This window comes from Staurois parvus, unplaced genomic scaffold (assembly GCF_062004578.1).
Source record: "Staurois parvus isolate SC_StPar_1 unplaced genomic scaffold, SC_StPar_1.0 ptg001089l, whole genome shotgun sequence".
Taxonomy (NCBI): domain Eukaryota; kingdom Metazoa; phylum Chordata; class Amphibia; order Anura; family Ranidae; genus Staurois; species Staurois parvus.
In genome coordinates this window covers 1,207,528-1,231,474 of record NW_028318885.1, presented here as the reverse complement: position 1 = coordinate 1,231,474, position 23,947 = coordinate 1,207,528, and the positions used below count along the sequence as shown (strand labels likewise).

General features: G+C 39.5%; 1 protein-coding gene across 1 annotated transcript in view; it reads right to left on the bottom strand.

Annotated features, from left to right (window-relative positions):
* The window catches only part of VPS39 (VPS39 subunit of HOPS complex), a 53,643-nt gene that overhangs the window by 7,884 nt on the left and 21,812 nt on the right, over window positions 1-23,947 (bottom strand). Inside the window, exons 10-22 of the mRNA XM_089658683.1 lie at window positions 18,714-18,834; window positions 17,536-17,665; window positions 15,499-15,641; window positions 14,549-14,692; window positions 12,931-13,072; window positions 12,748-12,834; window positions 11,477-11,550; window positions 11,167-11,265; window positions 8,714-8,813; window positions 5,884-6,033; window positions 2,448-2,550; window positions 1,888-1,933; window positions 224-371 (exon numbers count right to left, since the gene is read on the bottom strand). Of these exons, the coding sequence (XP_089514809.1) occupies window positions 224-371; window positions 1,888-1,933; window positions 2,448-2,550; window positions 5,884-6,033; window positions 8,714-8,813; window positions 11,167-11,265; window positions 11,477-11,550; window positions 12,748-12,834; window positions 12,931-13,072; window positions 14,549-14,692; window positions 15,499-15,641; window positions 17,536-17,665; window positions 18,714-18,834 (1,487 nt within the window). The remainder of the gene's footprint in view (window positions 1-223; window positions 372-1,887; window positions 1,934-2,447; window positions 2,551-5,883; window positions 6,034-8,713; window positions 8,814-11,166; window positions 11,266-11,476; window positions 11,551-12,747; window positions 12,835-12,930; window positions 13,073-14,548; window positions 14,693-15,498; window positions 15,642-17,535; window positions 17,666-18,713; window positions 18,835-23,947) is intronic.

The following is a 23,947-nucleotide window of genomic DNA, read 5'->3' as shown; positions in this document are numbered from 1 at the left end:
GGCAGCAAGGTGTGCATGTTCCAGGACATTCTTAATGTGGTTGTAGCATCGAGTCCATCCCCAAGCGCAGGAGCATTTGTGTTTGCTGGTTCTTTGTTCACTCAAAAAAATGCCAATATAGTGTTTTTTTTTTAAGCATTATTGCTAGGTAGGAGACTTAATCAATAAGATTTCCCTAGGACTGGGCCATAGGGCCATACATCTAACAAACTTTCTCTTAACTTGGTTGTGTTTAGTTTTGCATGATGCTGCTCCAAAACAGTCAGTGCAGCAGCAATATTAGCTTTTGGTTCTTCCAGCTTTATTTTGATAGGACCAAGACAGTGAACATCAGGTGGAGAGAGGTACATCCTGATAAGGGACAAATACACCTGTAAAAAAAGAGGAAATAAAATCCAGTCACACAATAAGAAACACTCACTGGTAAGTTATTTTATTCTTGACATATCAAATCTACCTCACAGCCTTCACCCCTAAAGTTAAAAAAAAATTATTAGGGTTATTTTCTAAAGTTTACAAAATGCCGAACCTGGGAGACAACTGGACAAAGACCAGTTGTGGGGAAAGAGTGATAGAAGTTTGCCATAATGTACAAATATGTTGATGGCAAAAACCCTGGGCACCAGCAGCAGAGTTTAGTTCCGCTTTAAATATGGCAGTGTGTAGCACAATATTTTGCAAGTTAGTAACAAGATATAGAGAATACAGAAAAATGGAATGTGTACGTTGGTTTTCTGCTTGATGGGCTGTGAGCCAGCATTGCCTTAATACTAGGGTCTATATGTTGCTATCTAGATGGCCATGTTAAATATTTAAGCAAATGCAAACAATGTCCAAGACTGCAAAGCCCATAGAAGACCATCAGACATTGTTCAAAATATGACTGTGGGACTCTGACATAGCTACATTGCTACACTTTTTTGTCTGAGTGTACATAGATGTAGACTCAGACAAATAAGTTAATAAAAAGTTAATAAAAAAAAACCCAAACAAAATAAAACAGGCAGACTCGATGGACCACACAGTCTTTCTCTGCTGTCGCTTTTCTATGTTTTAAAGTATCATAAAACAAATCAGATACAAACAAAAAAAAATATTTTTCACAGAGCAGTGAAGGGCTCGTATGCCTGATCATGTTTTTGTTAATGTTTGTGATTTTCTGTTCTGGCGACAATTGTACCCCCAATGTAATGTAGACACAAACAGTTGGCTGAAGTTAAACCACACCTTTCTGCTTTGCTTATACATTACAAATTAAAGTGGGAGGTTAGCACTAAAATTATTTATGAATAAATAGCTACATAACGCCTTGATAAAAGCATAGCACCATGTTTGACTTTGGTCCACGCTCCAGTTGTCCTGCAATTAGCACTGGAAAACTGCTGGCCTTTTTCCATTAATACCATGCAAACTCAAGGTGTCGTTCAGTTGCCTTGTTCTGAGATGCCGGTCCCATTGACCTGGAACAATGGAGTAGGGCCTTGGAAAACTGTTCCCATGGTCTCCCTGTCCTCCACACACAAACTCGCTGTTCACACGATACAGGGTGTACTACATTCAGCAGAAGTTATTTGGCCGGGAGCGTGAACTGACCTGGTTATAACAGATGCTGCTGTGAAGAGGGTGCACTTATGCATTCACTGTGGCGATCTACAAAACTCCATAAATATTGGGAAACTACTTTTCACATAATACAGCTACCTAAAAGCAAAATCTAACTAATATGGTTATGAAAATGTTTATGCTCATGAACTATATACCATGTTCTCTTCTTATTGCATTACTGTTTCTTTTTCCAATAAAAAGGCATATTTGTTATATGGATGTTCATTGTTCATAGGATAACCGTAGGGTGAACACCCACTTTAAAAAGAAATATATACTTACGTCCTTACTGCCTTCCTTGGCACGGTCATAGTGTTTATGGCAATACCTGTGAAAGAAGTTACTGATAAGAAACAGTGAATTCTTTTGCTAAAACTAGATAAAAGTATACAAGAAACATCCTACTGAGCAAATTGTATACATGGCCGTCTAAACCAATTTTGTGTAGCAATTATAGTGTAGAGATTGCTGCTCAAAATGTTTTGGAAACTGATATACACATAGCCAAACATCAGGAGATTCTATAAAGAATTAGGTTAGCCCATAATCCTAAACTAGCCATGCATAGGAACCGGACAAAACTCGCTCAGTGGGTGGCCTTGTCAGATGCTTCCCACCCAACATTCCTTGACTGAAAAAGTGTTGGCCAAAAATCTGCATCCGATCAGATACCCCAGTGAGGCTGGCTGTCAAAATACATTAGACAATAGACAATCCATGAGAGTTTTTTCCAATCTGCCAACAGGCTGAATGAAAACGAACAGTTTAAGGCTAGCTTTATACTGAACATATCACTATACAAATACAGATAAAAGAAAATCCACAACCCATTATATACTCACTGCTCAGCCATACTGGTGTCCCTCAAAATGTGCACATATATGAACAAAGCCTGTTCATGTTTGCCCATTCGGCCCAGAAGCAGCGCACGTTCTTCTAACAATCCTGCACAAATTACACAAAAACACAACAAAAAATTAAAACAAGAACATGTAATGATATAAAAAGCAAACCGTACTATTATTATCAATAGTTAATACACTTACATTATTTGTGCCTGAAAGTCACTAAAGCCTAGATTCCAACAATTCTAAATCTATAACTAAATCTGACCATCTACACCAGTGTTTTTCAACTTTTCATTGAAGGCACCCTTTAAAATTCTGAACAATGCACCCCCATTATAAAATTAAAAAAAACTAAACTAATAGTTTTACATAATGCAGCAATATCCACATACATAGCACACCCAACATTACAGGTGACTTATTCCTTTAAAGCAAATACACCTTTGTGCACTGGTACTGCAATGTTTCTCTTCTTCCTCATTCAGCTCCCGTGACCCCAGTGCTGAGGAGAGGGGCAGGGGAAGGGCAAACAAGGATGCTGTGCAGACACACAATGTCCCCTTTAACCAATGATATCACTGGTTGTTAGGGAACCAGCAGCTAGAAGATTGTAATGGTGCACAACTGACTGTCACTGAAAGGCAGGCTTGATCCATTCACTGGCTTGTACATAATGCTTGGGAAATGTTTAGGCCAAGGCATTTTGCCAAAACACCTCTAAAGAAACCTGAAGACACCCTTGTTCAAAACAGCTGATCTACACATTTCAATTACATGAATATATTTCAGCAATATAGATTACAATTAATTATATAATGGTTGGACCCTTTTTCTCTTTTTAAATATTCAGGCAGCTCAATTTTTAATGCGATAGTATGCAACAAAAAGTATTAATGTACTTGACATTTATTGTGATTTAGTTTACACACCCACATATCACAATTTTTTCTTTTTAGGTGCATTCCTTTAAATCATCTATCTACCAGAAGTGCATAAAAAGAGAAAAAAAAACAAACAAGCAAACCTACAACTGAGTCAATATTTGATGTGTCTACCCTCCTCGGTCTTTAAAACAGCAGCAATTTGCACAGTTATTTCAGGACCTTGGCAGGTAGGTTGTTCCAAACATCTAGGAGAACTAACCACAGCTCCTCTGTAAATTTAGGCCAAGTTGCTTCTCTATCTTCATGTAATTCCAAACAGGCTCAATGATGTTGAAATCAGGGCTTTGTTTGGTTCAAACTATTTTTTCAAGACTTTTTTAATTAGTGTTGCTGTATATCTTTGGGGTCACTGTTCTGCTGCAGAATTAACTGAACATGGGACATATCGGATGCTTCTATGACGGTATTGATAAGTATCTGCCTGTAGTTTTTAGCATTGCATAGATGGTCAACTTTCTTGATATGGGGGGCATCAAGTGCAGGCCTTGACATCACCCAAATGACCGCACATAGAATTCAGTGAACATTAAAGCGGTTGCAAAGGTTAATTTTTTTCTTAAAATAATAAACATGGTATCCTTGCCTGCTCTGTGCAATGGTTTTGCAGGGAGTGGCCCCAAACCTCCTCTTCTGGGGTCCCTCACCAACGATCTCACTGCCAAGTGCCCCAAAAGACATCACAGCTTTGGAAGAATAAGGGTGTCTGCTACTCTATCTCTAAATAGAGCCACACTGCCCTCTACAGGCTACAGTAGCCTCTGCACACTGACACCAAATTTTTCTGAATAAAGGCTTTAGCTTCATGTGATCATTATACATTTATTTATTTCAGGTACTTATATAGCGCTGTCAATTTACACAGCACTTTTACATATATATTGTATATTCACATCAGTCCTAACCCTCCAGGGGTGTACAATCTAAGGTCCCTAACTCACATTCATATACAAGGGCCAATTTAGACAGTATCCAATTAACCTACCAGCATGTCTTTGGAGTGTGGGAGGAAACCCACGCAGGCACAGGGAGAACATGCAAACTCCAGGCAAGAGGTGCCGTGGCTGGGATTTGAACCAATGACCCTAGTACTGCCAGGCGGAAGTGCTAACCATTTAGCCACTGTGCTGACCATACATGGCTGCCACACTTACCTGTCAGGGTTCCACACCTCCAGCGGTGACAGGACAGGATTCCGATCCAATCTCTGCTCCATGTGACAATGGCGCCATCTCTCCTGCTGCTTCCTCCAGATCATGTGGCATTCCTTTTTGGCCACTGGACACCAATGATGTAACAAGTAAATCTTTCACAAGAAGCCTGATGCTGGGAGTTAGATTGTCCCAGGACGCAGCTCTATTCCTGCCATTCTCATAATAAGCTGAGATTTACATTGCACAGTGTTGCATGTCTCTTGTGCAAAAAAAAAAGAAGAAAAAAAAATCTAGCTAGTTGCAATTTCCTTTGTGATGGGACTTTAGTTTCACTTCACAGTTAACAAATTTCTACTCTAAAATTAAATTTTACCCAGTGCAGATCAAAAAGCAGATGCAATAACATGCGCCATTGTCACTAAAAGGTCTGACGTATGCTGACTATACTGATCAAGGGCTTGGATAGCTTTGGACGTTGCTCTGCATGATCAACGTTTTTTTTTGCTAGTCCATACTTGTATTTATGAACACAAAGTCAAGGGCTATATTGGTGATTAGGTATCTTTGCAATGGAGATATTTAACTTCTTGGTGGCAATATTCTCATTTGCAATGCATTTAAGTTAAGGTGCTGCTAATGAGATAGTGGGTAATAAGGACCTTAAAATCTGGCAACAAATGTGAGTACACTCCTAAGAGAAAATGTCCAAATTGGGCCCAAAAGTGTCAATATTTTGTGTGGCCACCATTATTTTCCAGCACTGCCTTAACACTCTTGGGCATGGAGTTCAACAGAGCTTCACAGGTTGCCACTGGAGTCCTCTTCCACTCCTCCATGACGACATCACGGAGCTGGTGGATGTTAGAGACCTTGCGCTCCTTCCATTTCCATTTTGTTTCTTCCTTTGGTGCTGGCACGTGACCGGAAGTGACGTACTCTCCGTCCATAGTGAGTCCCGGAATTCGGAGGAAATGCTGGGAGCAACCAGCAACACCGCCCAACACTAGACCCTTCTGGACACATAGAGGATCATGTCCCTTCACACAGCGGATGCCTATTATTTCAGATTACAAGCACTATTCCATCATGCCTTTGTGAGTGGCCTGTATTACCTATTTAAGTCATATTAAAGAGTTTTATTGCTGAACTTAGAGGATGCCGCCTTTCTTCTTTTTTGTTAATCTAAACTTACAGCTGTGTTCTGATTAACCCAGAGATTAGCACTCATGTCACACAAAGATCTTGGAACATTTTTGGTAAATACAGAAAGTATAAAAACAAAGGTCACACAGTACCCAACAGCTGTAGAGCTGTATAGACATAAGGTCAACTCACCATCAAATGGGAAATCACTGATAAGCCTTTCAGGCTGGTAACAGTCTGAGATTTCCAGAAAATTTAGCAGTTTTCCACGGTATTCTCCGAGGTCCCCATCCTCTGAGCCTGCAGGAATTGTACGTGTGACTCCTTCATTAAAATCAGGGCCTGTAACCACAACACAATGAGGATCCACTGAGTAAATGCAGAAAATACAGTGTATGTTCTTCAATACAACTCAGAAACGCAATATCCTTTGTAATAGGGCATTTCCAAAGTATAGACCAGCACCCGCATGTATACTGTAATACAATGCAGCACATTCAAATGGGGATTTTGCCAAATGTAAAATTTCTACAATTCTACCAAAAGTTAAGGACAGAAATATGACAGCTGCCAACAATAACTACTTTTAAAAGGTGTGGGCTCCTTATGGTTTCACAATGCAACGCGTCATTGACCTGGAACAGAGACAGACCTCATTGGCTGTATACTTTCAAGCTGGCATCTCACTAGATAGTGAGGGTAGCATTAATACAAAAGCCCAAAATTCTGTACCTTTACAGTGGTATTAAGCCCCAAAGCTGCAGCTTACCAATTCTGATATGTGATATCTACTTTTGTTTTCTTTTTTTTAAGCTTTTTTCCTTCATTTTCACCAGGTGCTTGGGCAAGTTTTTTTTTTTTTTTTTAAACTTCAATTAACTGACCAAGCTGTCCAAAGTAGCAGTTAAATGTTGAGAAAAACTATTTGCTGTAATTGCTTACAAATTGTTAGCTGGAGTTCAGTTTCAATTTGTTAGTCAAGTCCATCTAAATCTGTTCGTCTAAAGCTGGCTATAGGTGGATTGAAAAATCAGTTCAGCAAGGATCGGCTAAATTTTGATTATGGCCCTTCCTGCTCGAGAGAAGTCAAATGATTGCCTTTTCTCAAGCTGGCATGTTGGAATATTCATTTGATCAGTCCATGCGGCCAATCGGCTATAGTGATGACCAATGTATTCTGACAGCGGAGGAATCCCCACTATCAGAATACAATAGTACAACAGGGAGGATTCCTCTATCCACCTCACTTGTGTGGATGGAAGAATCAGTTTGTTTGTTTTTTTTTTTAAATCAGTTCACGGGCTGATAAAGAAAAAAAAAAAAAACAACAACAACCCATCTACCTATAGCCAGCCTAATATCATCCTCTCCTCAGACTGACAAAGCTTCATCCAGAATGCAAACACCCTAAGACAGGAAGTGTGCTACAGGCTGGATCACCAGGTGAAATAAAGGGGGGAAAAAAAAGGCGAAAACTTAATATAGCCACCACATCTAAGGATTTGTAAGCTGCATTATATTACATTTCTTTGATTAGGTTTAATATCACTCTAAGCATAAGATGATGATGGCAGTTCAAGCATTTTCACTCCGAAACACTCGATAAAAAAAAACAAAAGAACAAAACAAAAAAACCCACAAAGATCAGGAGGAGAAATCATCCATGTGCACAAACCCAAAAGGAAGGTAGAACTCCGTAATAACATGCTACAATGCTGTGTTTTCAAAAAGAACAGATCCCGGAAATGTACTGCATGTCATCTGCCATTTAGATGACAAAGCACAACAAAATGAAGTACCGTATTTTTCGCTCCATAAGACGCACCTAGGTTTTAGAGGAGAAAAAACAAGAAAAAAAATATTCTGAACCAATGGACTGCAGACACAGTACAGGGGATGACCAGAGACTGCGGACACAGTACAGGGGATGACCAGAGACTGCGGACACAGTACAGGGGATGACCAGAGACTGCGGACACAGTACAGGGGATGACCAGAGACTGCGGACACAGTACAGGGGATGACCAGAGACTGCGGACACAGTACAGGGGATGACCAGAGACTGCGGACACAGTACAGGGGATGACCAGAGACTGCGGACACAGTACAGGGGATGACCAGAGACTGCGGACACAGTACAGGGGATGACCAGAGACTGCGGACACAGTACAGGGGATGACCAGAGACTGCGGACACAGTACAGGGGATGACCAGAGACTGCGGACACAGTACAGGGGATGACCAGAGACTGCGGACACAGTACAGGGGATGACCAGAGACTGCGGACACAGTACAGGGGATGACCAGAGACTGCGGACACAGTACAGGGGATGACCAGAGACTGCAGACAGTACAGGAGATGACCAGAGACTGCAGGCAGTACAGGAGATGACCAGAGACTGCAGGCAGTACAGGAGATGACCAGAGACTGCAGGCAGTAAAGGGGATGACCAGAGACTGTGGACCTTGAGGGAGGGAGGGGGAGCGGGTACCTGAATTTGACAGGTACCCGCTCCCACTTCTGCGGAGTTGTCCTCCCTTTACTGTAGGCACCAGGCTGTGACAGCAGAGTGCCCACTGCGCATGCGCGAGAAGCATGCGCGACCGGTCATGTGTCCCAGAAGACGCCAGACCATTCACAAAGCGCAGCGCTTCTCGCACATGCGCAGTGGGCACCTGGCTGTCACAGATGCCGGCACTTGAAGACTGCGCAGCGCCGGACCGAGGAACAGGTAAGGTCCTGCATCAGAGAAGAGCCGAGCGGCCGGCCCGGTATTCTGACATGGTGGCGGCGGAAATACCGGACCGGTTGCTTTATATTTGCTCCACAAGACGCACTGACCATTTCCCCCCCTTTTTTGGGGAGGAAAAAAAGTGCGTCTTATGGAGCGAAAAATACAGTATTTTTCTTCTTACACAAAAGGGTCAGATGCTCATTATGCCACTATTAATAATGAGATAATATCTTGATTTTTTTTTTTTACATGGAAATGCTGATTTTATTCCCACCCTGGTCACGTACCTATTGCTTGCATCAACGTCTGCACTTTCTCACAATATAGCTTGATCAAACAGTTGTGAAATTCAGGGCCTTTATCTTCCCATATCAGGATGATATGTTCCTATAAAGTGTATAAAATACAGTCACACAGCCATTCTGACAAGCATTTTGTATCTAGACTTACCATTATAAGCTATTTGGAAGCTTACTACAAAAGGAAGGAACACACCGTACAGATGGGAGATGGATCAGCGCAGTTCCAGATTACATTTTTAAAAGTGCTGCAGAAAAATTCCATCAAAGATGTAACAAGGCTGGGAATGGACATACAGCTAAGTGTTGCATACTTGAACATGATATGTACAATAAATAAAATGACAGCAAGGTAAAAAAAAAAACAAAAAACAAAATTGCAAGTCTAGTTTGTTACACTGGTAGAGATAATATGCTTTTTGGCAATTCACGATACTGCATGCAACTTAAGTATATTAACAGAAAGTATTACATCTGAAGAGAGTAAGGCTCCAAGCACAATAGCGTTTAACAGCTCAAAAAACACCGGATAAAAAATGCTGGTGACAGCGCCTGGGATGCTTAGCATTTTATTAGCGTTTTTAGCAGCATTTAGCATATTTTTCTGCTGGATAAAAAGCTTACAAATGTTTTTTTTCCTGCTCCTAGATGCTGAAGCTCAAAAAGCCTAAAGTAGTGTGCATGGACACATTGAATAACACTATTTAACTTCTAGGAGCAGAAAGAAAATGCTAATAACAGCTATAGGAGCTTAAAAAGAAAACAAACAAAAAAAAACGCTAGTATGGAGCCTTAAAGTGATCATCTTCATTCAAGAATGTTTCACACCATTCCATCTTGGTGCTTTCATTAACGTGTGTAATTCCTCCTGTTAACATGCATTGCAGTATTTGAATGGGCCATCAACACATCAAAATGGACCAAAAATCAGACATGGAGCAGTTTTTTGGACAGCAGTGCTTTACCTTGCTTTGGGGTGCATTACTACACATCATGTGCATCATAGGTGCGTTGGGTTAGTGAATAGGGGTGCCATTAACCACTAGCCTACAGGACACTTATACCTCCTTTCTACCCAGGCCAATTTTCATCTTTCAGCGCTGTCACACTTTGAATGACAATTGCGCGGTCATGCAACACTGTACCCATATTAAATTTTTATCATTTTTTTAAGACAGATAGAGCTTTCTTTTGGTGGTATTTAATCACGTCTGGATTTTTTATTTTTTGCTAAACAAATCAAAAATAACTAAAAATTTTGAAAAAAAAAAAAAAAGTTTTTTTTTTAGTTTTTGTTCTAAAATTTTGTAAATAAGTGATTTTTCTCCTTCACTGATGTGCTCTAATGAGGCTGCAATGATGGGCACTGATAGGTGGCACTGCTGGGCACTCATGAGGAGGCACTGATAGGTGGCACTGATAGGCATTGATAGACATCAGTGATGGGCACTGAAAGGCAGCACTCATATATGGCACTGATAGGCGGCACTGGTATGCATCACTGATGGGCACTGAAAGGCAGCGCTCATATATGGCACTGATAAGTGGCACTGACTGGCACTGAAAGGCAGCTCAGATGGGCACTGATATGTGGCATTGATGTGGCACTGGCAGGTGGCATTGATGAACACTGACAGCTGGCACTGCTGGGGCTACACTGATCATCAGGGCACACTGATGTCCCCTCTGAGCGATGCCGATTACCAGCTCTCCTCTCCTCTCGAGCTGTCAGCTCGTGAGGAGATAAATGCCGATAACCAGCATTTCCCTATTTACATGCGATCAGCTGTGATTGGACACAGCTGATCACATGACCGAGCCGGCATCTTCGGCTCTTTCTGTTGATCGGTGATCCGCTGTGATCCCGATCGCCGCGCTCTGTGTTCCCGGAGCTGTGCATGCGCGGTTAGAATGGGAGGACATCATATGACGTCCTCCCAGAACGAGAGAACCGCCTTGCGCCCGTCATTACCTTATATGGTGGGCGGGAGGCGGTTAAAGAAAATGGCACCCCATGGAGAAGTGTGGTTGGGCCGTTAAGATTTAAGTGTATCTAAAGTAAAAAAAATGTACTTTATTTTTATATAGAGTCATTACATTATAAAGTCAGAGCATCAGTACCACCCCCAAGCAGCTTTTTATTGCTGTCTGTGTCCCTATCAGGAATATTCACTCTCAGTATTTTTTTTCTGATGACCACCATCACTTTGAAAGAAACCAAAATTTAGAGCTGCCATCAGAACAGGCAAAGAGTTCCTATGACATCTGTCTACGGGGGAATTTCCTTCACATTTGTAAGATATCCTGTTGGCTCTGCAGAAGAGTAAGTAAAAAGAAAATCTCCCTAATAGAACACAGGTGGGAAACAAACAATCCATGCTCAAAAGGAAATTAAAAGGCTTTAATTATAATTCAAGTTAATAAACAATTTTGATTTTTACCAAGTATGGAACTGCTAGATGTCTGAAGTTTTCCAAAAGAAATTCCAGCACATGATTACGGGGAAGACATTCAACTTCTGGGAGGTCTTCTGTGAAGATCTGTAACACGAATATTAAACAGTTGAATTTTTTTTTTTTTTAGAATTACCATGATTGAATTTAGCAGTGTAGTTTTCTTATCGGCATGTAAAACTACAGTACAGTCTTTCAATAAGAGTAGTCTTTAGTTTAACAGCAGAGACTAGACTTGTTTTTCAGCCAGGGATTTTTGATTCCCTAATCTATTTTTTGCCACAAACCAATATCTTACCTTCAAGCCATCTTCAGGATAATCCCTCAGCACCCATACACAGTATTCAAATATCAAAGAAAGTTTTTCTGATCCTGCCAAAATAAAAATAATTTCCCAATTCAAAAACATTAATAAAAATATTATGCTAATTTTTTTATGAAGTATTTAAAGCAAACATTCTCAAATATAAACATCGGAATATGTAAATTGATAATTGAGATTAATAAAGATTAGTGAATGGGCTGAAATATTTGGAGAATATTCCACTCCAAGCCTCCCCCAGTGCTGGTCACATAAGTAAAAGCCTATGAATTTGGTTACAGCATCATTCCTCCAGAAGAGGATCACTTGACCAAACCTGTTCCTCCCACCTTCATCAAAGATCACATAACCAAAGGCTTAGTGTTGAGAAAAAAACAAAACGACAAAACAAAATTTTGCAGTCAAAATTAATACAAAAACTGGGGTTTTTTTTAATGATTTTATGCACACCCAGGAATGAGACTATGACACCACTCAAACAGTTGACAGTAGAACTATAAGAATTTAAATGACCTCCGACTCTTAAGACAACAAAAGTGGGAAAAAACACACATATGTTTACAACAAAACTGCTGATCATACATGTACATATGAAAAAAAAATTTTTTTTTTTTGCAAGATTACTTAATACATATGCATTGCACTGTTTTTAACCACACAACAAGCTCTTTTGGATTACCTCATCATTATTGGTTAACAAAAGGAAGGGTAGAGGATTAAGGCAAGGTCAGTGTAGGAGTTACTTGCAAGAAAAGCGATGAAGGACCAGGAGCAAAAGGCATGACTTTTTCCATAACCAACAGCCGTCACTAGGTTTCGGCAACCTTTATAAAACACTCACAAAAGGGCACATGAAAACTGATGTAAACTAATGTCTCTGCAAGTGAAATCTGTACATTAGTTTCCATCAGTTTTAATGCACGTATGGTGTGAACGAGGCCTTAGACTGCATATGCGAGCAGTTATGACACGTTTGATAGTTTGGTTGACAGCACAAGCAAATGTGACATTTAACATTCCCGAAACGCCCTAAATATAACTGTTTTGAAACTGTTAAATGAATGGGTTTAGTTCCACTTTAACTCCATTTTTAAAATATGCCCTGGAACCTGCACCTACAAAACAAGCCAGTAATGACAGCCCCTATGTTTCTATAGATAATTTTTCCTTTTAACCATTTCCCTGCTTCACTGCTCTACCAAGGTGAAGAACACCACTTCAGCTGACAGTTTCAAATGTTAACTCACCCAACCGCTGCAGGTACTGGACTGTCCTTTCATGGCCCTTCAATGGAGAATTTGCTTTCTTTGACTGGTCAACAAGAACTGCAAGAGCTGCACAAGAAGCAAGAACAGAGTAATTGCAGCCTCACTCATAGCTGACAGCTATAACAAAATTACTAATCATAGTTATCAAACTACAGAACTCACCTTTTTCATGTAGCCCTTTCTTCTCATAAAGGATGATCAGCTCACTGTACTTGTGTGCCTTTTTCAGGACATGTTCACTCTCTTCCACATGGCAATGATTATGTTCCAACCGGAGAAGAGGAGCCACCAAAGCCACATTTGTCTAGTAAAAGAGGAATGAGCATATTCTATAAACAATGCTCAATGATGGCAAATTAACTAGACGGCTCCAAATGGGGGTACACAGACAACATCCTAAATTATATATCACAATCACTGCTCATACACTGTTCTAAACTGCTCGTGTGCGTTGCTAGAAGGCTGCCTTATGTTTACATGCAACATTTTTATTACATTTTATAATTTTTTTTTTTTTTTTTAATAGGTCATGATCATGGTTCTGACCATTATAAAGATATAAAGGCCATACCAAACAAGTATACATTCAGAAAATCAGTTTTTCTGTTTACCTTAGAAGATATATAAATAATGAGATTAAACATTTTAAAAGGTCCTTCAAATGTAGTTTAAGTAGAAAGGATGTTGTTTTTGTTGAGTCATAATTATTTTAGGACTATAGGTTAGACGATTATTTTAATCAGGTTAAATAATGATAGACCTTGCATCGATGCATCACCAGATTACAGGGTGACACATATTAAAGACAACCCTACGCAATTCTTCTACATCAAACATTTTATTGCAGTTTTTACTGGCAGAACAATTGCGCATTCATATAAGATAAAGGACATTTTAGAGGTCTGCTACATGACTGACAGGTCATAAGACCAAGTTCTTGTCCCAGCAGAACGCGAAGCACTTTTTTTTTTTTTTTTTTTTTTTTTTTTTTAACGCAGTGGTATGGCCATGGTAAGGCAATACAGCTGCATTTTAACTGGGACCCGAAGGGCCTATTCACATTTATGCAATATGGGGATGCTTCATAGCAGTGCTATTCATTTTCACTGCCATCCCAAGGCTAATGCATTGCAACACACAGTGAAGCACTACCATGTTTTGTAATGGGAAGCATTGCCAATATGTATTAAAGTGCTACTAAATCCACAACCGTAAAATCAGTCTGTATATGCAGTAAAGCATGATTGTTATAGTCACTGTGGAACCTAAGGGTGTTAAAAGGCTTTTTGATTTTTTCTCTGATCCTCCCCTCCTTTAGTTGTCACCAATCCATATGCTGATAGTACAGAGCTCTAGGAGTCACTCTGCACATGTTCTGCTTTGTGTGTATTGCTAGAGTTTTTTTTTTTTTTTTTTTTTTTTTTTTTTTTGGGAGAGTGCATGTGACCTGCACAAATCCAATCAGCAGTGTCCAGATAGAGGGTCAGGGGTTATGCAGCCTCACAGGACAGTCAGAGGAGAATGAAAATTCTTCCTACAAGATTAATCAGTGCTCATCCAGACACGGATAGAAGTCCCAAGATTGCTATTACTGCCGATGAGAAAAGGTATTTTGCACTTTATATTTACTAAATTAATTGCATTTCCATGTTCTGTGTACTGTGGAAAATCAGTGAATACTGGGTCCTGGGTTTAGTAACACTTTAATGCAGCACACTAGAAAGGGAAGCTGTAAATCCACAAGCGTTTTGCAGGTACTGTGCTTATTTGCGGGACTTACATGCAAGTAACATTTGAGCAAAGTGGTGTCTATAATCTGGAGAAGTTTCTTCTTTGATTTGATGGTTGGAGTCCCTTCCATAAGTGGAGAGGTGGTAGAGTGGTGATCAGTATCATTCAGCTTCTTTACCAGGTGACTTCTTTTCTGTCAGTTTAGGAATGCAATGCTTGAGACCAACTAACAATGACACAACGTTCTCAGTGTATTGAAACAGTTTTACAGATGCCTGACAGTCAAAATGTTCTGCTTCAATTTCAAAACAAACTGAAATGTATATTTACACACACACAAAAAACAACCTTCAGTGTTAATTTTCATTGTTTTAAAAGAGAAACAAAAACATCGTAAACATTACAAGGGATTCTCAACACTGTGGATTAGCTAAAGACACAGCAAATTAGTATTTTAATTAAAATTTGTCTGATTAAAAACAGCCTACTGAACTATCTGAGGTACAAGTCACTGCTGTGATTACTTGTTTGAGATCTGTACATCTGATTATTTCAGCAGATCTGAATAGGTAAAGAAAGGAGAATACAGCTACTGACTGGATAGACTGTATAATATGTGATATTTCAGATTTATCTAACAAAAATATTTAAAAATGACCACAATATAGAAAACAACTACACATCTTATACAGCCTTAATATTCAAATCTCAAAAGGGTCAAAGTATGTATTTATCACATAATACAAAAGGCATTCTAAAATCATAAATTGCTGGGCATGAAGTACTCACTGTAACATTACAATTAATAGGGAACCCTTCTAGTGTCGCGATCTCTACTATGTCAAACTGCATACAGAAAACTGCTCATGGTTTTCTGTATGCAGTGTGACAATGTTGAGGGATTCCATACCAATAATCATGCTAAACTGATGGAGTACATGTTAAAATGTTGTCATTTCTAGAGTCCTGAAAGATTGTTTGCTCTATTGTTCATCTCACCTGGGTCAAGTAATCTATGAGCGCCAAATTGGCTTTCTCTAGTTCTGCCCCTGACAGTAAGGGTACAGGATTGGGGTACTGGAGTTGTTTTTTGTAATCAGAAGGTAGAAGATCTGGATACATCCCAATAACATGCGTAGGATCTGACAAAAAAAGGATCAAACACATTATGCAAATCCATTTTTCTCTTAATTTTTCACGTTTGAACATAAATTCCTAAAGCCAACACCTATTACTTTTTTTAGACATTATTGACAACTAATGAAAGCCTTGATGCATATTAAGATTGGTATGTCATATACTGACTGGAAGAAAACACACTGACTGACACTGCTACACACACACAAATTTGGCAAACACTTTTAAATCCAGACATTCAAGGGCAACCAAAACTTCCCAAATGTTCAGTGATGTTACACAAGCAGAAAGGTTATTATATACCAGATTTTATAGCCCAAAAATCATTGTCCAGGTGAATACACAGTGGGAGAGGAATGTTCAAAATCAATACAACTGCCATTGTGGACACATGTAGAGCTCTAATACACAGATGGATCACAACTACCCCAAAACTTATCTTTGTAGAAAGTGAACCTACTTGAGAGTCTGAAGAGAAATGGGGTATGGGAAAAAAAAAAAATATAATATATATATATATATAATATATATATATATATATATATATATATAATATATATATAATATATATATATATATATATATATATATATATATATATATATATATATATATATATATATATATATATATATATATATATAAAATTTTTGTTTTGCTTTTTTTGAGCATCGCTGGCCTCTAACATATAATGTGAAAAATCATTGACCAACTGAAAAATATACAAGCTGAACTTTTATTTGTTCTGCAGTAGAGCAGTGGTTTCCAACCTCAGTCCAAGAAGACCCAACAGATGTTTTTCATAAAGTCCTTCACCGAGAAAAGGTGTTTTAAATCATGGTCAGTGGCATAGTACAGCTATTTTACCAATGGCGAATTCCCAACACATGGCCTGTTGGGGTATTTGAAGAATGAAGTTGGGAAACACTCTAAAAAGAGCCATATACAGAGGGGCCCAAAAAAGTATACACACTTCAACAGTTGTTATCTATGCCCTTTTTTAAAAATCCAAATTGAATTATGGCAGCTAAAGACGTCAGTAGTCGCACCATTGTTCATGTCATCATGTGACCGTCAAGAGAGTCAAAGAAAATGGTATGCTTGACTTTCAAGCAACACAAGACCATTTTGAAGTGGCACTGTAAATTTGAATGTGTGTAAAGTTCAATGACAATGGCAATGTGAGTTTGGGACAGAATCACCAATGCGACCAACAATGGCACGAGTTTGTGATAAGTTCGAAACTGATGGCACTGTGTCTCATGTGCACAAGCAGAGATCTGGCAGGCGTCCCACAGCTCTTGCTTCCTCGGATATACGGTGTTGCAACAAAAAATTAAGTCCTGCTAGATCACTTCAGGCTGGTCCCTTTTGCAGATATAGTTATGTAAAACATTAACAATAACTGCCTATACTGTTTAAAAGCCAGTCAATGACCAGTTCTCTATTTTTCAGCACTGTGCAGAATTTGTAGAGGCTGAGCTACTGACAGCCTAAAGATTTTCTGCTGCTCAAGGGCTCTGGGCTTCAGCAAAATGGCTGCCTCCAGCAAGCAGGAACAAGAACAATGCAGGAAGCAATTTACAGAGCACACTAATTTTGGTAGCATAATTATTAATGTGGAATGCGTGTTCCTTGCTAAATAAAATTGTTTTATCAAATTGTTATGGATAAAGTTCTACTTTCATTTCTATAACCACTCCCTTTTTTGCAACTCTTAAAAAAAGGCTGCACATGGAAGCGTGCTTGTTTCTGATTGTTACAAGCATTTCAATAGCATAGTGTGGATGTGGGTATATGCAGAAGCAAGTTCATAAGAGACAGCATTTACATTAGGAGACATTTAGGGGCTACATGGTAGAAAAATTTCATATAATAAAAAGTAGTGTGCCCTCTTACCAGTGCCAAGTTTGGCAAACACTTGCATAGAATCATCAAAGCGCTTCTGGCAAAATAGGTTGAAGGCATAGAGGTTCTGAATGTGATGGATCTGCTGCCGCTTCTCACCGTTTGCATCATCTTTCATCCTCTGAAATGAAACACATTAGTGCTCATCTGTAAATCTCCAAATATTTTGCACGCTTTCATTGAGCATTTGCATGGCTCAAAAAGCAGTTAGCTAAAAGGTGGCTACTAGAGTTTCAGTGGAACAGTATAAACACATGAAACAGCCATTTTCAATGCAAGTTGGCATGTGAAATATCTTAAAATACATGTAATTAACCAATTTTTAGTTGCTCTTCAAAAGGTAAATGCAGCTAAAAAGTGAAATTCTTGAGCATTTTGCTAGATAGTTTGAAAAACAAGTGTCAACTGCACCCAAGGTCCCAAGATGGTGCACAGTACCACCCCCTCCTTCTGATATAAGAAATCACTGCCAACAAAGCATCTCTTCCAGTACTGGTTTATTGCAAAACACCTCCTACACACAAAATACAGTGGCTGATGTGCTTCTGCCTGAATGGCCCTCGTCATAGCTATGCCATTTACGTGGAAACATGCCAACGACTGAATCCTGTGTGCTGCTAGACAGTTGTAAAGTTGTGGGAGTTACTAAACAGGGGCTGCATGTCCTATACCTAGGTGGTGCAAGCACCAGCAGGTACAGCAATGGCTGTCGCCACAAAGTCTTTGGCCTCCGAGCTAGGTGTTGCAAGTCATTGGCAGTGCTTTAAGAGGTGCCAACATCCAAGCAGTTACAAAATGATCCTAGGAGGTACACAGGAGAACAGAGTCCATTCTTACTGGTTTGGGTAACCTATAATCGCATGTGCAATTATAAAGTGTGACCACGGGTCTATTTTAAAGTGGACCTGAACTCAAAAATTGAGAGGATTAACTTTCACTGTCATGACTACCAATGCAGGAAGTTGCTGTTAAATTTCAGTACCGCTGACCAATGCTTGGAATGCATTTAGCTGCCAGGGACCACCACTACACCATAACATTGCAAAGCTGTGTACAGTTTTACTAACAAATGCCAAAAGTGCAAAACTGGTTTTAGACTTTAAGATTTGTCCGGACCTTCACCATTAAGGAGTTAATAAACCCATGATACCACTCTCTTAGCTACTTACTGCTAGCTGCAGAGCAAGCTCAAACTGCTTATCCTGGAGTAGCTGCTGTATCTGCGTAGCAATTGAAACAGGGACCAATCTCCAGACAAAGTGGTTGCTAGCCACATATACAATGTTTGGTCTAAGAAGAGAAAATATAAAAAAATTGGAAAAATCTTTCATTTTGCATTTTAAAAAGCCTGCAAGTAAACATTTCTCAAAACAACACATACACATTATATATAAACATACAAATCTACTTATATCTCCCTGCTTATCAATAGGATAAGAGATATACGGGGAATAGGAGGAAGTGGGAGGAGGGCGGTAGAGGGGAAGAGGGGGGCTACAAAAGTTATAAAACCACATTATGTGCACCAAATGCCTTTGCAAACCCTGAGATTTCCTTGTATAAATAGCAGTGACATCATCAATGTACTATACATAGCCTGTGCAGACAGCAGATCTGTTGGAGGGGTCCAGCAGGTCCATCTACTACAAGCTGCTTGCAGAAAACTACAAGAGGGGACAGATACAAGACCTGTCATCCTGCACAAGGAGAGAGAGCAGCAGAGAAAAGTCTTTACTATACAAGGCTCCTGCATAGATGCAAAGTTTCTTAGTGGGTTACTGCACAGATCTGGAAGAAATACACAAAAACACACCAAAATTCAGGTAAGAATACACATGCCTCTAGTAATTTGTTTATAGGAGTCTATAGGTTTCGGTTACAAACTGTGGTTTACCTGAAAAAAAAAAAAAATCTCATCTCAGGGCTGCTGTAAAACAAATAAAACCATATATAGCAATGTGCTGTACAACAGTGCTTTATAATTCCCTGGCTTTAGACATTTGAAGCCAGCAAAGCACAACTGTCAAGGTCACATGACCACCTCCTCTGCTACCGCAAGCAAAAACCGCCTGTGACAACACAGGCTGCTTACCATAGTCTGCATTTTATGAATGGGCGAGGTGCAGTCAAATATGAGCCCCACACTACCTGCAAATGTCCAGAGCATATGCTAGTGCAACCCCTGGTGCATAACCATATTTTAAAATTCATCTCAATGGATGGCTGTATGCAGCAATAGTGGCTAGTGGCCTAATGTTACTAATGCTTGTTTAGAAAGTTTGTTGCACAGAAAATAGTAAAAAAAAACAAAAAACTGAAATTTGGTATCTCCATTACACCAATCTTCTTCATTTGTGGCATTTGTCTTCTTCCCCTTTTGCTTCTTAATTGGCTGTCATAATGATAGGTGCTCTCAATGACCACTAAGAGAATGGGAGGTCAAAAGCCAAGATGTTCAGATTTGCATAACAGAACAAAGTTGAACCTTCCCGCAGAGCAAGTTCAGCCTACATATTAACCATCAAGAGTATGTGAGGTATTTGAAAGAATGGGAAGGGACTCTACAGAAATGTGTCTGTGATAAGCGACACCCAGAATGGTTTTGTGAAAGACCATTCTCGTCACATCAACCAGTTCTATTTCTATGAGGAAGTAAAAAGGAAACTAGATGGAAGTCCAGTGGACATAGTTTACATTGTTCATAAGCATTTGATAATGTACCAAAATATTTAACCTATAAAACAAGATCTGCTAGAGTTGATAAAATTGTATGTACGGGGGTAGGAAACTGGTTAAATTACTGGGACTTGAATCTGTAAATGTAACTCATTCTCTGAATGGTCTAATGATTATGCCAGGAAATAACTATGGCACAGGATACAGTATCATCACTGGAATGCGTTGACAAAATAGGGGGTTGGGCAGATACATTGCAGACAGGGGCGGACTGACCATTTGGAAACTCGGGCACTGCCTGAGGGCCCGGGGTCAGTAGGGGGCCCCACGAGATGCCCCGGATCTTTTTTCATAGGCTTTTTGGAGTTTGGGCAAGGGCACAGGGGTCCTATGATCCCCTATTGCCCGGGGGCCCCATGAGTTGTCAGTCCACCCCTGATTGCAGATGAGGTTCAATATCGAGGAATGTAGTTTTGCATTTGGGTGCTAAATATATACATATCACAGACTTAGCAATAGCATGCAATGCAAAGCCACAACTAATTAAATACTGTCCTGTATAAAAGAGGGCATACATTCCAGAGATAAATCGGCACATCTACCCCTAAACAAACACTGGTTCAGCCTCATCTTGAGGGGATATGATTACAATGTACAAATACAACAAAGGTGACTTCAGTAACTAACAAACTGGTTACTCTAAGGTCCCAAAAGAGGACACAGTCATGATATGAGGTTAGAAAAAAGGAGGTATAACAGTAGTGTGAAGAAAGTTCTTTTCTGTTAGAGTAGTAAAAATGTGGCATTCTCTCCTGGATTCTTTCCTCGATACACATAATTGGATACTAACATTTACAGGTAAAGTTGATCCAGGGAATATCCGATTGCCTCTCGGGGGATCAGGAAGGAATTTTTTCCCCTGCAGGAGTAAACTGGATCATGCTCTGCTTTCCTCTGGATCAACTATGGGTATAGGATTATAGCTTTTTTTTTGGTTGAACTGGATGGACTTTTGTCTTTTTCAGCCAGACTATGTAACTATGTAACTCAACTTAAAAACAAACAACACACCTAAGCTGGATGGATAGAATTTTGAACGAAAATTCTTAGCAATATTCGTACAAAAATTCTCAGAACATTTGAATGTCATTCGAAAGATCCCATTTACTTTTAACATTTGATTTTGGAGTGAATGGAATTTACTAAGCAAAAATTACTCAAGAAAATATTTCCACCCTGCTCTTTCAAATCACTGTGGTCAAAAACAAACATCGATTTGACCCATTAATGATTAGAACAATGAACAAACTTTCTTAGAACATTCTTTTCCCTAAGAATTTTTGTTTGAGGTTCTATCCATCTAAAGCTCGCTGAATGGACCTGTGTCTTTATTTTCAACCTTATAAACTATTTAAACCATGTAGCCATATGCTCAATGTAAACATCATTGTCCAAACAAGGTCGTCCGCAAAGTAAAGCTGGGTACACACGGGCCAAAAATAGTCGGTTCTGCAGAAACCGGACAACTCTTGGCCTGCGTGTACAGCTCCCTGCCTGACAGAAGTCAATCTCACAACCGACTCCCGTTGAACAAGCATGCTGGAAAACCAGCATTCGATCAGCGCTTGCAGCCAATGGCTGCGAGTGCTGATCAGTGTGTTCTGCCAGCAGAGGAGGCATTCTCTCTGTCAGAACACAATAGCTTAGCAGGGGAGATCTCCGCATTAACATTACTTAGTAGTGACAACCTCTCAGTTTTTTCTTTGTTGGGTTCAACAAAATAAAAAAAACTATGTATATACTCAGCATTAGGTTCAATAAGTCAGTCAAAAAAGTACTTAGCTCTGCGGTGTAGATCACAAACCAGGAATCTACACAGGGAAAAACCACAACTGATGGAATATAAACCAGTGTGCACAAACACCTAATTTTCAAGGAAAGGAAGAGTGCGGGCTTTGGATAAAAGTGGCTATTTTGAGGTGTTTATCCACTTGTCTACTGTGCACTTATACCCCCTTCCTGCCCAGGCCAATTTTCAGCTTTCATCGCTGTTGAACTTTGAATGACAATTGCGCAATCATGCAACATTGTACCCATATGAAATGTTTATCCTTTTTTTTCCACACATAGAGCCTTCTTTTGGTGGAAGTTAAACACCACTGGGTGTTTTATTTTTTGCACTATAAACAAAAAAAGAGCAAAAAAAAAAAATTATATATATATATATATATATATATATATTTATTCCTTTGTTTCTGTAATAAAATTTTGCAACAGGTGCTTTTTCTCCTTCACTGATGTGCAATGATGCTGCACCAATGAGGTGGCACAGATAGGCAGCACTGGTGGGCACTGATGAGGAGGCATTGATACTCAGCAATGATGGGCACTGATAGGCAGCGCTGACAGCCCTGATGGGCAGCACTGCTGGGCACTGATCATCAGTGCCGATCTCCTCTGAGACAGCTGCCTGTTATCGGCAGTACTTTCCTCATGCTGTGACAGCGTGAGGAAAGTGCTGACGATAACCGGCAACTACATTTACTCCGTAATCTGCTGTCATTGGACTCAGCTGATCAGGTGGTAAAAGGCCGCTGTGATTGGCCTTTTACCTCACCCCTGAGGGCATGTTCTGGGAAGATGTCATATGATGCCCTCCCAGAACTGGGTAACTGTGCTGTAGCCGTCATTCTGCTATAGAGTGGTTACCAAGTGGTTAAGGAGAGTACAGGTGTACTTCACCAAATAAAGTAGAAAGATTTGTAGTGTAATGAATCCTCTATTAGCCAACACAGTATTAAACCCCAAACCAAAATATGTAATTTATTGCAGCTTACTAATTATTAGATCTGGTGGCTGCATTTGTTTTTTCAGGCTTTTCCCCCCGTGTTTTTACTTGGTAATCTGGGCAGCAACATACCTCATGTATTAGAGTGCCTCCACTCTGGATGAACAAGCATAGGGGGCACAACAGACAGCAGCACTGTCAGTCTGGGGGAGGGGAGTGTTTAATGTATTATCAGTTTTTCAAATACAAAACCATATTGAAGCCAAACTCCAGCTCACACACTATGTTACAGCAAACAGTTTATTTCCTTTTAGAATAAAGGTTTTACATGAATAAATAAAAGCTGATAATTTTAAGTGCCCTGTCAGTGTTAAATGGTTTGTCTCATCCCCGGAAAAATTGATACATCTAGAAGAGAGCTTGTTCTTTTGACAAACATTTATAGGCCAGATCACCAGATGAGAATAGAAGAAAACAAGCCAAAAAAAAAAAAAGAAAACTAATGCAGTCATCACATCTAAAAAGTGGTAAACTACAATATAATAAATGTTTGCTTTTGGGTTCAATAGAGCTTTAAGTGATTAGTGTTACAGGCTTTCAAGTTTCTTGAATCTTCAGGCTTTAATGCATGACAAAGGGATCCAGGTTTTCAAAAAATCTTTCATCTTTAATAACCTAAATTAGCTAATAATGGGTATGACTTCAACTCCAAATCTTTCTGCATTAATCAATGGCTACCATAGTACAATACTCTCCTACAATAAATAATGCAAGAAACAAGGTATTGTACCCATACGGCCCAAAACCATCTTATAGCATTACTTAGGCATAAGAAATTGATTGGCTGCTATTGGTTTCTAAACTTCACACTTATTGCTTTGCTCCTGGAACCAATACTGAATAAAGCCGCAAAGAAGTTAATATCTGTAGAATCACATA